This window comes from Euphorbia lathyris, chromosome 7 (assembly GCF_963576675.1).
Source record: "Euphorbia lathyris chromosome 7, ddEupLath1.1, whole genome shotgun sequence".
NCBI lineage: Eukaryota > Viridiplantae > Streptophyta > Magnoliopsida > Malpighiales > Euphorbiaceae > Euphorbia > Euphorbia lathyris.
In genome coordinates this window covers 11,301,622-11,314,860 of record NC_088916.1, presented here as the reverse complement: position 1 = coordinate 11,314,860, position 13,239 = coordinate 11,301,622, and the positions used below count along the sequence as shown (strand labels likewise).

The window sequence follows — 13,239 nt, the reverse complement described above, 5'->3', positions numbered from 1 at the left end:
TAATAGTATCAATCGAAAGAGTCTTTATTTTGCTAAAGTTGAAAACTTCAGTCCTCGTTTTGACAAAAAATAAACAACAGTCCTTTATCTGAAAATTAGTAAAACTACAGGGGTTTTATTTGAACTTACCCTTATTTTAATAATTCATCAAACCCCAATTATATATAGAGAGAGAGAGATATAGAGGTCCTCTGTTTATAATCTAAATATATAAATAAAAATATGGATATTTGCAGGCGACGGCGGCCGGAGTATGTACCTAACAGTATTTCCGATCCATCCTATCTCCGTATTTTGGATACTACACTCCGAGATGGAGAGCAGTCGCCGGGAGCCGCTCTGAGCTCCAAGCAAAAGCTTGAAATAGCAAGAGAGCTGGCGAAGCTAAAGGTGGATACGATAGAGGCAGGTTTTCCGGTGGCTTCAAAGGCGGAATTTGAGGCGGTGAAAAGCATAGCAAAGGAAGTCGGAAACAGTGTGGATGAAGATGGATATGTTCCGGTGATCGGAGGAGTAGGTAGGTGTAATGAGGAAGATATAAGACTTGTTTGGGAGGCTGTGAAATATGCTAAGAGGCCTAGGATTTGTACTTTTATTGCTACTAGTCAAATTCATATGGAGCATAAGTTGAGAATGAACAAAGAGGAAGTGGTGGAGATTGCTATAAGTAGTGTCAAATTTGCCCGGAGTTTGGGTTGTCATGATGTGCAGTTCGCCGCAGAGGATTCTTGCAGGTATCAATTTCAATCATCAACATTGGTGGAGCCAGCCAAGGGCCCGGAGCCTCCGGCCACCGGCTCCACCTTGTATTGTCCTTTCGTAGCCTCTTTAATATTAGGGTCTGTTTGTTTGGGGGAAAATATTGTGTTATGGAAAATTTTATGTATTGAAAATATTGTGTAGGAAAATAAAATATTTCCAGTGTTTGACTACTAGACTGAAAAATATTTTCCAACCACTAAATATAGATTTTTGTTTTTTTTATTTTCAATTGTATATATATATAAAATATAAAACACAAAAAGTAAAATGTCATTTGGTTTATGGAATGGAATGAAATGGAATAGAATTGTTATTTCAAAGAAATAGAATAGAATAGCAAAAGAATGGAATAGAAATTCCTTATTAATAACCAGGGGAGTAGATGTGGGCGTGCAAGGAGTGCTAACGCACGGGACCTCAAAATTATAAGGGTCCAAAATTTAAAGATGTGCTTAGTCGAATATAGATATTAGCTTAAAATAATAAAATAATAATATAATGTAATAAGATTTATTTACACTTTTTCATTACATTGAGTGCGTATGTGATTTAGATATTCAACCATTCAAAATTTACAACCTTAATACAAAATTCTATTAATTAGTAAGGGCTTAAGAAAAATTTAGCACAGGGGCCCCAAAAAGTTTAAGACGGCCCTGTTAATAACTATTCCTTTATTTGGATGGTGGAATAAGATAGAATAAAATATATAATTTTTCATTCAAAATACAACACTACCCACAAATCTATTACTATAACTTGTACATTTTCTCGTGTTATTAACGTTATTGTATTTTTCTTTATTTTTTTTCGTGTTTTCACGTTTAGTTTTTCGGTTTTTCCCTTTTTCTTTTTTTCGCGTTTTTTATTTTTCGCATTTTGTTGCTTTTCGTGTTATTCACGTTTTTTTTATATTTTTCATATTTTTCATGTTTTTGTGTTTTTTACGTTTTCGTGTTTTGTTTGCAATTTTCGTCTTTTCATGTTTATCGTGTTTTTCACGTATTGTCACGTTTTTGTATTTTAGCATTTTTTGCGTTTTCGTGTTTTTCTTATTTTTTCACGTTTTTTGTATTTTTTATGTTTTTGTATATTTCGTGTTTTGTCATTTTTTCGTATTGTTCATGTTTTGTGCTTTTTCAAGTGTTTGCTTCTTTTTTGCGTTTTTCGCGTTTGTTCATCTTTTCATATTTTTTGCGATTTTTTTTCATATTCTCGTGTTTTGTAACGTTTTTACGTATTTTATGTTTTTCATGTTTCATATTTTTCGTATTTTTACATTTTTTAACGTTTTCCCCATTTTTCTTTAAACGTGTATGTTTTGGGAAAAATGTTTTACCATTTTGAAAAGGGTAAACATTTTCCCTTATTTCTTCGTTCATTTTCCATTGATTTACCACTTATTTTCCTGTCTAAACAAACACTGGAAAATTGGAAAAATATTTTCATGCAGAATATGTTCCCCCAAACAAACAGGGCCTAGTCTAAATAAACTTTAAGTAGTATTATTTCAATGTTTAAAGGTAGATGAAATAGTTAAAAATGTATGTTTTTATTTAAGAAGTTTTAGGTTCAACTCCCACCAACCTCATTTTATGTTAGAAAGTTTTTATTGATTTTAATTTTATTTATTAAATATGTTTACTCTTTTCACGTCGAAAACTTTTAATGTTTTAGCGAACACACCAAAATGACGGTGTATTAACGCATTGAGGGCTAAAAATGTTTTGCCTAGTCTAAATTCCTGGCTCCGCCACTGATCATCAACCTTAATTTTATCGAAAACAGATGTTTAAAACAATCCATAGTAAGGGTGGTTTCGACGGTCGGAGTTCATGCCCACCCGTGTCTCCGCCCTGTCCACCACCGCTAACTTCCACGTGGTTTATTCCCACACCAACATGTCATATATAAAGAGTTAACTCTTATACCAATTATAACGCATTGAAAAAGTCCGCTTTAACTCATACATAAACCATTGGTCTCACACTTTTAATATAGTAACTATTTCTATATCTCTTCCAATGTGAGATTTAATTCATTTCTACTTCATCCTCGTCTTTTAGACCCCTCCTTGTTTATGTTTCCACTCTCGTATCATCTTCTATACTAGATTGTTATACCCTCCCACATGAATATCAGTGGTCTAAAAGGCTCCAAATATATATCATCTTAAATAATCAATTGCTTAAAAGTTTAAAGTGTTCAACAATGTTGCATTCAGTTCATTCATGTTTCACTGTCGTCCTTTAGGCCTACAAAATTGTAACATATATTAGGAAAACACCTTACTAATATGCCTCAGTAACTCTCTCTCTCTATATATATATATCGATGTGGAATTAAGTTCACTCCTATTTCATTACGATCTTTTAGATCCTTCATTGTTCAAATTCTCCATCTAGGCATCACCCGTAGGACTGGATCATTAGGGTTAATGGACCAGATCATTTACAAGAATAGGGCAAAAACACAAAGAATTCCAAGTTTATGGTGATTTTTTTCAAACATAGTTGTGATAATCTATTTTGTTATATGCAGATCTGAGAGAGATTTCTTGTATCATATATTTGGTGAAGTTATAAAGGCAGGTGCAACGACAGTGACCATATGTGATACAGTTGGTATAATGTTTCCAAGTGAAGTTGCAGAGTTGGTTGCTGATGTAAAGGCCAATACACCTGGAATTCAAAATGTTATTCTTTCTCTACACTGCCACAATGATCTTGGACTTGCCACTGCCAACGCTTTAGCTGTATATATTCAATACGGATACTGAAAACATTATTTCTAAAATATAACCTTCACAAAATATCTTTCAAACAAAAATAAACCTGAATACGGACACAAACCACAAAAACACTACTAACATTATATTTGATCTTTGATTAGGGTGCATATGCTGGAGCAAGACAAGTAGATGTAACAATCAATGGAATTGGTGAAAGAGCTGGAAATTCTTCACTTGAGGAGGTGGGTCTCTTTATTCTGTTCTTAATATATGTTGGAGCATCTCTAAGAGACTTTTAGTACACTTTCTAAAAATAATATAAAAAATTGACTCTTAGTGATTTAAGAGTGACTAAAATATATCATCTCCAACAATACTTTTCATATTCTCTCTTTATTTATTAAATTATTATTTTATCATTAAAAAATTAATTATTGTTATATTTACCAATAGTGGGAGGGGAAATACTACTCAATAATAAACTATTAATAAAAAATGTATTAAGGAGGCACTAAGAGCATCTCCAAGAGACTCTTAGTGAACTCTGTAAAAGTAATATAAACTAGTATTGTTCTTGCGCGTTGCGCGGGTCGATTAAATTTGTATACAAAAATTTAACATTTGAATATTTTTATTAATTATAATGATAATAATTTTTTGTTTTAAAATAATTTAAATTTAAAAAATATATATATATTTTAGAAAATAACTTTGTATAATGTTTTGTTTTTTAAAAATATAGTTAACAACAAATTTAATGTATATGTAGTAATTGTATTGAAAATAATATTTTTTATTAATTACATTATAAAGTAAATTAATAAGTAGTTAATATTTTATTTTATTAGAAAAACGGAGCATAATGATTCGAATAACATTTCGCTTCATACAAAATTCGCTTCATAAATTTTGTAAATTCCTGCATTAAAAATAATATAGTAGTGAGTTTTTATTATAAATATTATAATTGTTTATTTATTTTTTTTAAAGTAGTTTACAAGTAGTTTAGAATTTTTTTTCTCCCTTTAGTATGACATATTTTATATTTTAATGGTATTTAATTTAATATATCTTTTTTATTGATAATTCAAATCAAATTAAATTAATTTTGGAAATAAAAATTAACTAATTTTTATAATTTTAATTAAAGGTGAATGATTTGTACCTTTTAATAATTTTAATATATACATTTTTAATATTATTTTCTAACTGGAATTCTTTAAAATAATAATGGCTTAATAGGCACTCCGTCTCCTAAACTTGTAACTTTTTTTCACTTGGCCCCCTCAACTTAGGGGACAACCTCTTAACCCCCTGAACTCTCCAAAAACATCACATACAACCCCTTAGAGCATCTCCAACAGACTCTTAGTGAACTCTCTAAAAATAATATAAAAAATTGACTCTTAGTGATTTAAGAGTGGCTAAGATATATCATCTCCAACAATGCTCCTTATATTCACTCCTTATTTATTATTTTATTATTAAAATTATTATTTATTGTTACATTACCAATAGTATGAGGAGAGAGACTCATCAATAATAAATTATTATTAAAAAATGAAGTTAGGAGGTACTAAGAGGTGGAGAGAGGCTCTCTATTAATAGAGATGATGAAGAGGCTCTTAGTGATTTGAGGAGCCACTAAGAGGCTGTTGGAGTTGATTTTTTATTCTCCCTCCTCAAATTTTAACTTAAGAGCCAATTTAAGAGACTGTTGGAGATGCTCTTACACCCCTATGTTCATCAAAATATTGACCCGTGTAGAAAACGCGCTTGACTATTGACAACACCAACGTCATGTGTCATTTTTTTATTAAAATTTTCCATTCTAGCATAAGAATTCTGATCGAAATCCATCTCTGGTAGTTGCTCGCCGAGCACAATTGGGCTTGCTCACCGAGCAGGGGTCTCAATGGAAAAATTTAATAAAAAATGACACGTGGCATTGGTGTGGTCAACAGCCAAGCGCATTTTCTACACGGGTCAATATTTTGACCGAACATATGGGTGTAAGGGATTGTATGTGATGTTTTTGGAGAGTTGAGGGGGTTGAGAGGTTGTCCCCTAAGTTGAGGGGGCCAGGTAAAAAAAAGTTACAAGTTTAGGGGGTTGGGTGCCTATTAAGCCAATAATAATTAATAAAATATGAGAGTAATTAAGAAATATATTAGAGTACAATGAAAAACCAAAAATTCAATTAAACTATATTTAAAATTCAACATTATATATCTACGATACAAAAGAATTACAATCTATATTGAAATGGAAGCAACATCAATTTATTATGATATAAACCATTACAATCAATACTTTTCTAATGTTGCACATGAAGAGACTTTATCAATTCAATATGTTACATATATACATTTAGCCTTTGCATTAAAAAACTTCAATTACATAAAAAAATCATAAGAATTTGTTCATCTTGATGATAATCATTTTTTTTAATGGAATTTCATGATCACCAAAGTATTTGAATTCAATTATTCATTGGGTCACAATAATCCAATATATCTAATTGAATCAACTTAAGATGATCAGTTTTCCTATTTTCATCTCGTAATATCCCAGTCATTCAATCAATTTGTTCTTCATTCTTCCATTGTATACAATGTTAGTTACGCTCGCAGGTATCACTTCTTTGACTTCATTAATATTTTCTAATAATTATATATTCTTGAATTTCGAAAGCAAGAACACAAAACAAACAAAGGATTTGAAAACAAAAATGAAGGGACAAAAAAGAAAATTATGAGAGAATTATATTTGTTTCATTTTTTTATTTCTAAAATAAGAGAGAATGTCAAGATATACGTATATAAAGAGGAGAGTGTAAATATTTTTTGCCCATTAATTATACAAATTATTTTTTCTTAATGAAGTATTAAGTCCATAAACTAATTTTAATTAAATAGAATTAAATCGTAATTATAACCACTCAGTACAAAAAAAACATTTATAATTAATATGTGGAACACATTCTATTAATTAGAGTCATTATGATCAACACTTTTAGAAATTGGAGAGATTCAAATAATAAAAAATTTAATTAATATTTTCCAACAACTTGTCCTAAGATCATGTTTCATTTTCATCTGTTCATCTGTTAAAAACTCTTTGAAATACTAACAATTTTGTACAAAACACAATATAATTGTTAATAACTATATAGGCCTGTGTTACAAAAGTAATTGTCTCAATATCCCATAATTAATCTATAATTTCAGATTTTCAACATCTACAAAGGCAATCATTATACTCTTATAATCAATATCTTCAACAAAATATTACTCAATAGATGATAAAGTTAATTCGTTTTATCTTTCTCCTGCCCTACTATTTTGGAGGCTCTATAATATTGCACATTCTGCACACCTTCAGGGTCGCCCTTATAAGTGGTTAAGTTATGGGCTAAATGAAGGTTGTGCATCTTTTTTTCTCAGTCCAGACTAAAAACATCACCGTTTTGGCACGAGGGAAAAATGTAATCATAATAAATTCAGCTAGAATTGAGTTTATATATTGTACTCTAAGAATTCAAATCCCGATATGCCACTACTTGAATTTAAAATTGCTCCACATTTAAACCGTTGAGAAGAAAATTTTACCATTACGCTAAATGTATATTTAAATTGCCCTAAAAAATGCACTTTATTTCTTATTTGTATGCTTATTTAAATTGGAAATTTATATATTTGATGGTAGGTTGTGATGGCCCTAAAGTGTAGAGGGAACAGTGTTTTAGAAGGTGTTTATACATGCATCAATTCTACAAATATAACTAAGACAAGCAAGATGGTAACTTTATCTTAATTAGCCTTCTTCAAAATATTGTTTATCTTATTCATGAAATTTTTTACTGTGGATCAGGACCAGTAGTGGTCCCTCTACTCAGATGATGTCACGTCATATCAACTGTTGATGTGACATCATTTGAGTAGAAGGACCACTACGGGTTCCGGTTCATAGTAGAAAATCTAAAATTTCTTCTTATTAATTAATTTATAGGTAATCTTATACTTAATTAATTTATAGGTAGAAGAATACACCGGAATGCATGTGCAACCACATAAGGCTATTGTTGGAGCTAACGCTTTTGCTCATGAAAGTGGCATACATCAGGTTTTATTTATTTCTCTCATATTTTATAAGAAATTTTACAGTATTCCGGTAGTAATACACTCTTCCAACGAAATTCATTTTACATATCACTACATACTTGAGGATTGGTGTAATAAAGATTGTTTGATGAGGTTATAGAGATTCTATAAAAAAAAAAATCTTATCTGAAACAATAAAAACAAAATGCTCTTTTAACTAAATTTATATATTCACAATTAATTAATTAATTTGAAAAACAAAGACTTAATTTATATGATTAGGGTATTAATTAAGAGTTTAATGTATTTAATTGAAAGGCGAAAGACTCAATCAATAAAAATAATAACAGTAAAAAATGAATTTAAATATATATTTTTTCTTAACTTAATTTTCTATGCTCCACAGGATGCAATGCTAAAGCACAAAGGTACATATCAGATTATCTATCCGGAAGATATCGGGTTAGAGCGCTCCAATGATAGTGGAATACTCCTTGGTAAACTTAGGTATGCTTTCTTGTAGCTTAATACATTAAATTTGATTCAAAAAGTTCGATTAACCACTGAATTTACAAAGTGTCTCATTATGTTGTAAAATGACTTATTTGCCATTTTAATTTGTTTAAAATGACCTATCAATCTCTTGAATTTTCTTAAAGTGTTATACATTTCAATTTATTCAAAATCAATCTTGTCCTGTCGAGTGGACTTAGAAAGTTAATCATGTGATTTCTCAAAAAAAAAAAAAAAGTTAATCACGTCACTTTAAACAAGTTTAGTAGGGTAATGAGAACTTTGCAAGCTCAAGAGGCTAATCAACTTTTCTAGCCAAGTTCAGAGGGCTCTTAATATATTAAGCCGCTTTCTTCTTAGTTTGCATTTAGAAATTACCAGTCTTATTAATTTATTTGATTCTTATGCTTAATCTTAGCATTATGTCGTACATTGATTTTGATGATGTGGTGGCACAAAATTAGAGCATCTCTAATGCATGCAACTTTAAAGGTTGTCAAAACTCAATATATTATCTAAAATATAATATTTTATTTTCTTTCTCATCCATATCACTTTTGGGAACTTTTTAAAAATATATATATATATGCTCTAATGTCAAGCAACTTCAAAAATTGTCATTATAGTCCCACAAATCATTATTTTATATATAATAATCATAAAATTGCACGTGAGTAATTAAATCATTTTTTATATTAAAAAAAGTAAGAGTGTCAAATGGGTGCAAAAAATTGGTAACATTGCCAAAAAAAATTAAGCAATCCTTGTTACTCCAATGTAAGACTCTCGCACCCTCTTCTTTACTTTACTGTCGAGCTTCTCAGATCCATGTGGGCTAGGGCAGAAGTAAGCCAACGGCTTTGAGATATGCTTTTTCGCTAAGTTATTCCCAATTGATCGATATTCGCTCTTGTTCCTTTGTGATGCCCCGTTGGATTTTTTCCAACAACAAGAAATGGAGTAAAGGCATTAGCTTACTCTAAGGTAGTGTAGATAAGCTAATATATATTAGATGGACTCACCGGGCCTATCAGACTAGAGCTTTTCCTTGCTTAAGAAAGACTGATTGGATTGATTGTAGAGTGATCTCTCCCTGTAACTACAACTCGAAATTCAATAACAAAGCAAGGTAAGGATTGCTAAGCTAGATTCAAGGTATGTCTATTGGTATGCCTGTTGATTTAGTCCACTTGCTGAGAATCTCATCTTGTTTTTTCTTTTTGAAGTTACTTACGGGGGAAGGAACGAATGGTAGAAAAAGAAGTCAATAGGTCTTTCTAGTGACTAAGACACCTTTTTCTTCGCCGATCTACGAATAGAAAAAGTCTTCTCTTAGGTGAAGTATAGGGAAAAACTTTATTTCCAGCAGAAGCAAGAGGAGAAATTGCTCACCTATCATGAGTTGGATTTGCGCTCTAAATCTGTCTTTTTCCTGAAGACTAGAGAGAAGTCTGATACCTAGGAAAATAGAAAGGACATCTCTCTTCTTATCTTAAGATATTTCGCGATATTTCGTGTGTCATCAAATGCGTTAATTGTCCTTCTTTTAGGTCCTGTCTTATCCTATAACCAGCTACTTGACTAGAGCAAGGTAATTCCCTTCTTATTAGATCAATGGAATAGCTCTCTTGCTATTGCTCTTCTCGCTTCTGCAACAAGTGGGGGGATCAAAGACGGAATCTTTCTCATTAGACCGGCGAGGATGCCTGACCAGGGTTTAGATCTTTGGTCAATCCATCATTGGCTAAGCCATTTCTTTCTATTTCTTTCGGACTTGGCCGATGAACAACTAACGTTGCCTCGATTCTTCCCTTAGCATAGTATATACGTCGCTCTTCGAACCTTTTTGCGCCTTGATTATAATTCCAAGTGTGCCTGAGGATCACCAGTGTCATCAAACTTCTTCATATCAGGAAGTTTGAATTTGTTCGGAAGAGCTCCCTTAGCCAATCGCTAATATGGTATAATGAATTATTGACTTTTATTAACATGTCTGTTAAGTTGATGACTTGACAAACAATGTTAGTCTTTTTTTTTTTGTTAACATGGTCTGTATATTGTCCTCTTTTGCAATAAAAAAAATATCACATTCCTATACTTGCAACCCTTTTTTGGGGGCAATTTTTTCTATAATTAATATGGACATCCATAATATTGCCATAATCGTTATGACTAGTATATTTTAGGGTACACATGGTCGGTTAATAAATTTATTAACTAAAAATTTATTGTCCACTAGAATCGATTAATCAATAGTATCTTTTAATATATTTTTTGTTTATGAATATTTGTTTTTAAATTGATATATAAATATATAAATATTAATTATAACTATTGAAATTCAAATTCAATTTTAAAAATAAATTTGAAATCTTTAAATATATTTACATTCAAAAATTAAATATAAATATGTTATTTATCTATACATTATTTAAATTAAAATATATAAGTGATATGTGTTTATATACCTAATCAGTAAATTTTAGAAATATGAGATGTACTATTTATACAATATTGTATTAAATATTAATTATCCAAAGATTTAATTATTAATTATTCACTTTGTGATGTTTATGGTGAAGTGGTCGTCATGCTCTAAAGGTTCGGCTCCATGAGGTAAAATATATATATCAATTTACACCTATCTAAAATTTGATTAATTTTCAAAAATATGAGATTGTGGATTCGAACTCATCCTTTTATGAAAAAAAAATTAATTGTTATTATGTCTCATTCAATTTCATCTCTACCTTCAGCTTGGATACGTGTTAAATGATGAGCAACTTGGAATTATCTTTTGGCATTTCAAGGCAGCAGCTGAAAAAAATAAAGTACGAGAAAGTATAGTATACGTTCGGCGCATCATATCATTCATCAATGGATTAATATTTTAATGGTATATTGCATTTTAACGAATAATTTTTTAGCCTAATACATCACCAGCTTCCTGAATTTGTCCACAATAGTAGATTGGCTCCCTGTACTTTGTAAGTGTCTCACCAGCTCCCTGAACTTGCTTATTTGGTATCATTAGCTCCCTAAACTTGTCCATAAAAATTGATTAGCTCCCTAAACTTTGTAAGTATCTCACCAGCTCCCTAAACTTGTTTGTTCTGTAACAACTAAATACAAAAACCATAATCGGGTTAAGGTGCAAAAATACTCATAATGTTTTGGGTTATGAGTAATTTTACCTCAACGTCTAAAATGGTGCAATTTTACCCATAACGTTAGTAGCCAAGAGTGAATTTTTTGAATTTTTTTTGTCAAATTCGTACAAAAGACAGTATATTTTTTTCACCTCGCAACATATGTTTGTGATTTGTTACTAATAAAATGACACATGTGTGAAGTGTAAATGATAAGATTCATGACCGAGAAGACATCTTGATGAATTATTTCTCAAATTAACCCAATTTATCAATGTTAGGGGTAATATTGCTCCATTTTAGACGTTAGGGGTAAAATTACTCCTGACCCAAAACGTTAGAGGTATTTTTGCAACTTAACCCGAATTAGTATTATGGTTTTTGAATTTAGTTGTTACAGAATAATCAAGTTTAGAGAGCTGGTGAGACACTTGCAAAGTTCAGGGAGTTAATCAATTTTCATGGACAAGTTTAGAGAGCTGGTGATACGAAATAAGCAAGTTCAGGGAGCTGGTGAGACACTTGTAAAGTTCAAGAAGCCAATCTACTATTGTGGACAAGTTCAGGGAGCTACTGATGTATTAGGCCTAACTTTTTTATTGATTAAAGTGCAATATAACATTAAATTATTAAATTATTGATCTGGCGTATGGATAATATAGTGCGTGTATATATATATATATATATATATATATATATGTTAGTTGAAATTTATGATTAATCACTCAATTCTCAAATATATTTCAGAGTATTACTGATGATGATGACCTAATAGCTTTGGTATCAGAATAAGATGCTTAATTAGAAGCTTTTCTGATTTACTACAGGTAACTTTGGAAATTGTTTTCAATTTGCTATTAGTAAAATGTTTTCAATCTCTTTATATTCATCAAATTCACACGTATGCCTTTTCTATGCAGAAGTTATACTTTTTGTTGATGGTTAAGGAGCGGGCCCATTTGTTTCAGTTGTTCCTGTTTGCTGTTGCTATTAGTAGTTTGTTGTTTGTTGTTACTTATAGGTAGTAGACATTAGTTGTTTTTTCTGCAAAAAGCAGTTGTTTCAAAATTTTACCAAACACTTTTTATCTCATGTTTAACATTGAAAATGCAAAAAACAGTTCCGAAAAATGGAAACAAACGAGCATGGAATCCTTTTTATATAACAATATTACAATATTACAAGTTTTATGATGTATTTATATTATTAAGAGGTGTAATATTATTATGAAATAAATATTTATATATGTTTAGTATATATATTCTTAAATTGAATGTTTGAAAGACTGTCAAAAATAGCTATCAATTAAAATAGGGTAATTAATTTATTAATCCTTATATTTTGACAAAACACACTATTTAGTCCCTGTGTTTTCAAAAACACACGGTAAGGTCCCTAACCTTTTTCTCAGTGAACAGTTTAGTCCTTTTGTTTTGTTTGTTAGATTTTTTACCGTTTATAAATTCGGAAATAACTAAATTACCCTTTACTATTTACCATTAAAGAAGGATATAGTCAAACAAGAGGAAGGCAAGTAATAACTTAAAATTTGAATTCAAAATTTACCTTCAAATTTCAAAAGAGGAAATCCAATTTAAAAGAAGAAGCTATTTATATGGAGAATAAGAAAAAGAACACAGACCCAAATCTGAACGATTAAGAAGAAAATCAAGAAGAAGAACACTCAAAGTTGATTTTAGATGCAGTAGAGTCTAAAGGAATGGAAAATAAAGGAAAAGAAGAACGCATTGATGAGAAACAATGAAGATAATGGTCTTATATATTTGATTTTATGGTAAAGGGTCGTGACGGTATTACATTTTAATTTTAAATAGATTTTGACTCAAATCCAAATTGATTAACAAAATCTTCATAAGAGTCTAATGACATGGACTAAATAGTTCACCGAGAAAAATGTTAGGGACTAAACGGTTCATCGAGAAAAAGGTTAGGGACCTTACCATGTGTTTTTGAAAATACA

The 13,239-nt window shown here is 30.4% G+C and overlaps 1 protein-coding gene across 1 annotated transcript; it reads left to right on the top strand.

Annotated features, from left to right (window-relative positions):
* Positions 1-208: 208 nt before the first annotated feature.
* LOC136201438 (2-isopropylmalate synthase 2, chloroplastic-like) lies at positions 209-12,513 on the top strand. The gene is made up of 10 exons (XM_065992098.1): positions 209-734; positions 3,304-3,517; positions 3,655-3,735; positions 7,202-7,294; positions 7,532-7,618; positions 8,003-8,103; positions 10,692-10,725; positions 10,866-10,940; positions 12,006-12,085; positions 12,179-12,513. The coding sequence occupies exons 1-9, from the start codon at positions 223-225 to the stop codon at positions 12,048-12,050; spliced, it is 1,242 nt and encodes a 413-aa protein (XP_065848170.1). The 5' UTR covers positions 209-222; the 3' UTR covers positions 12,051-12,085; positions 12,179-12,513.
* Positions 12,514-13,239: the final 726 nt, after the last annotated feature.

Coding starts and splice junctions, on each gene's coding strand:
- LOC136201438 (XM_065992098.1), top strand. CDS start 223: ATGGATATTTGCAGGCGACGGCGGCCGGAGTATGTACCTAACAGTATT. Junction 3,518..3,654: donor CCACTGCCAACGCTTTAGCT/GTATATATTCAA, acceptor ATCTTTGATTAG/GGTGCATATGCTGGAGCAAG. Junction 8,104..10,691: donor ATACTCCTTGGTAAACTTAG/GTATGCTTTCTT, acceptor TTTATGGTGAAG/TGGTCGTCATGCTCTAAAGG.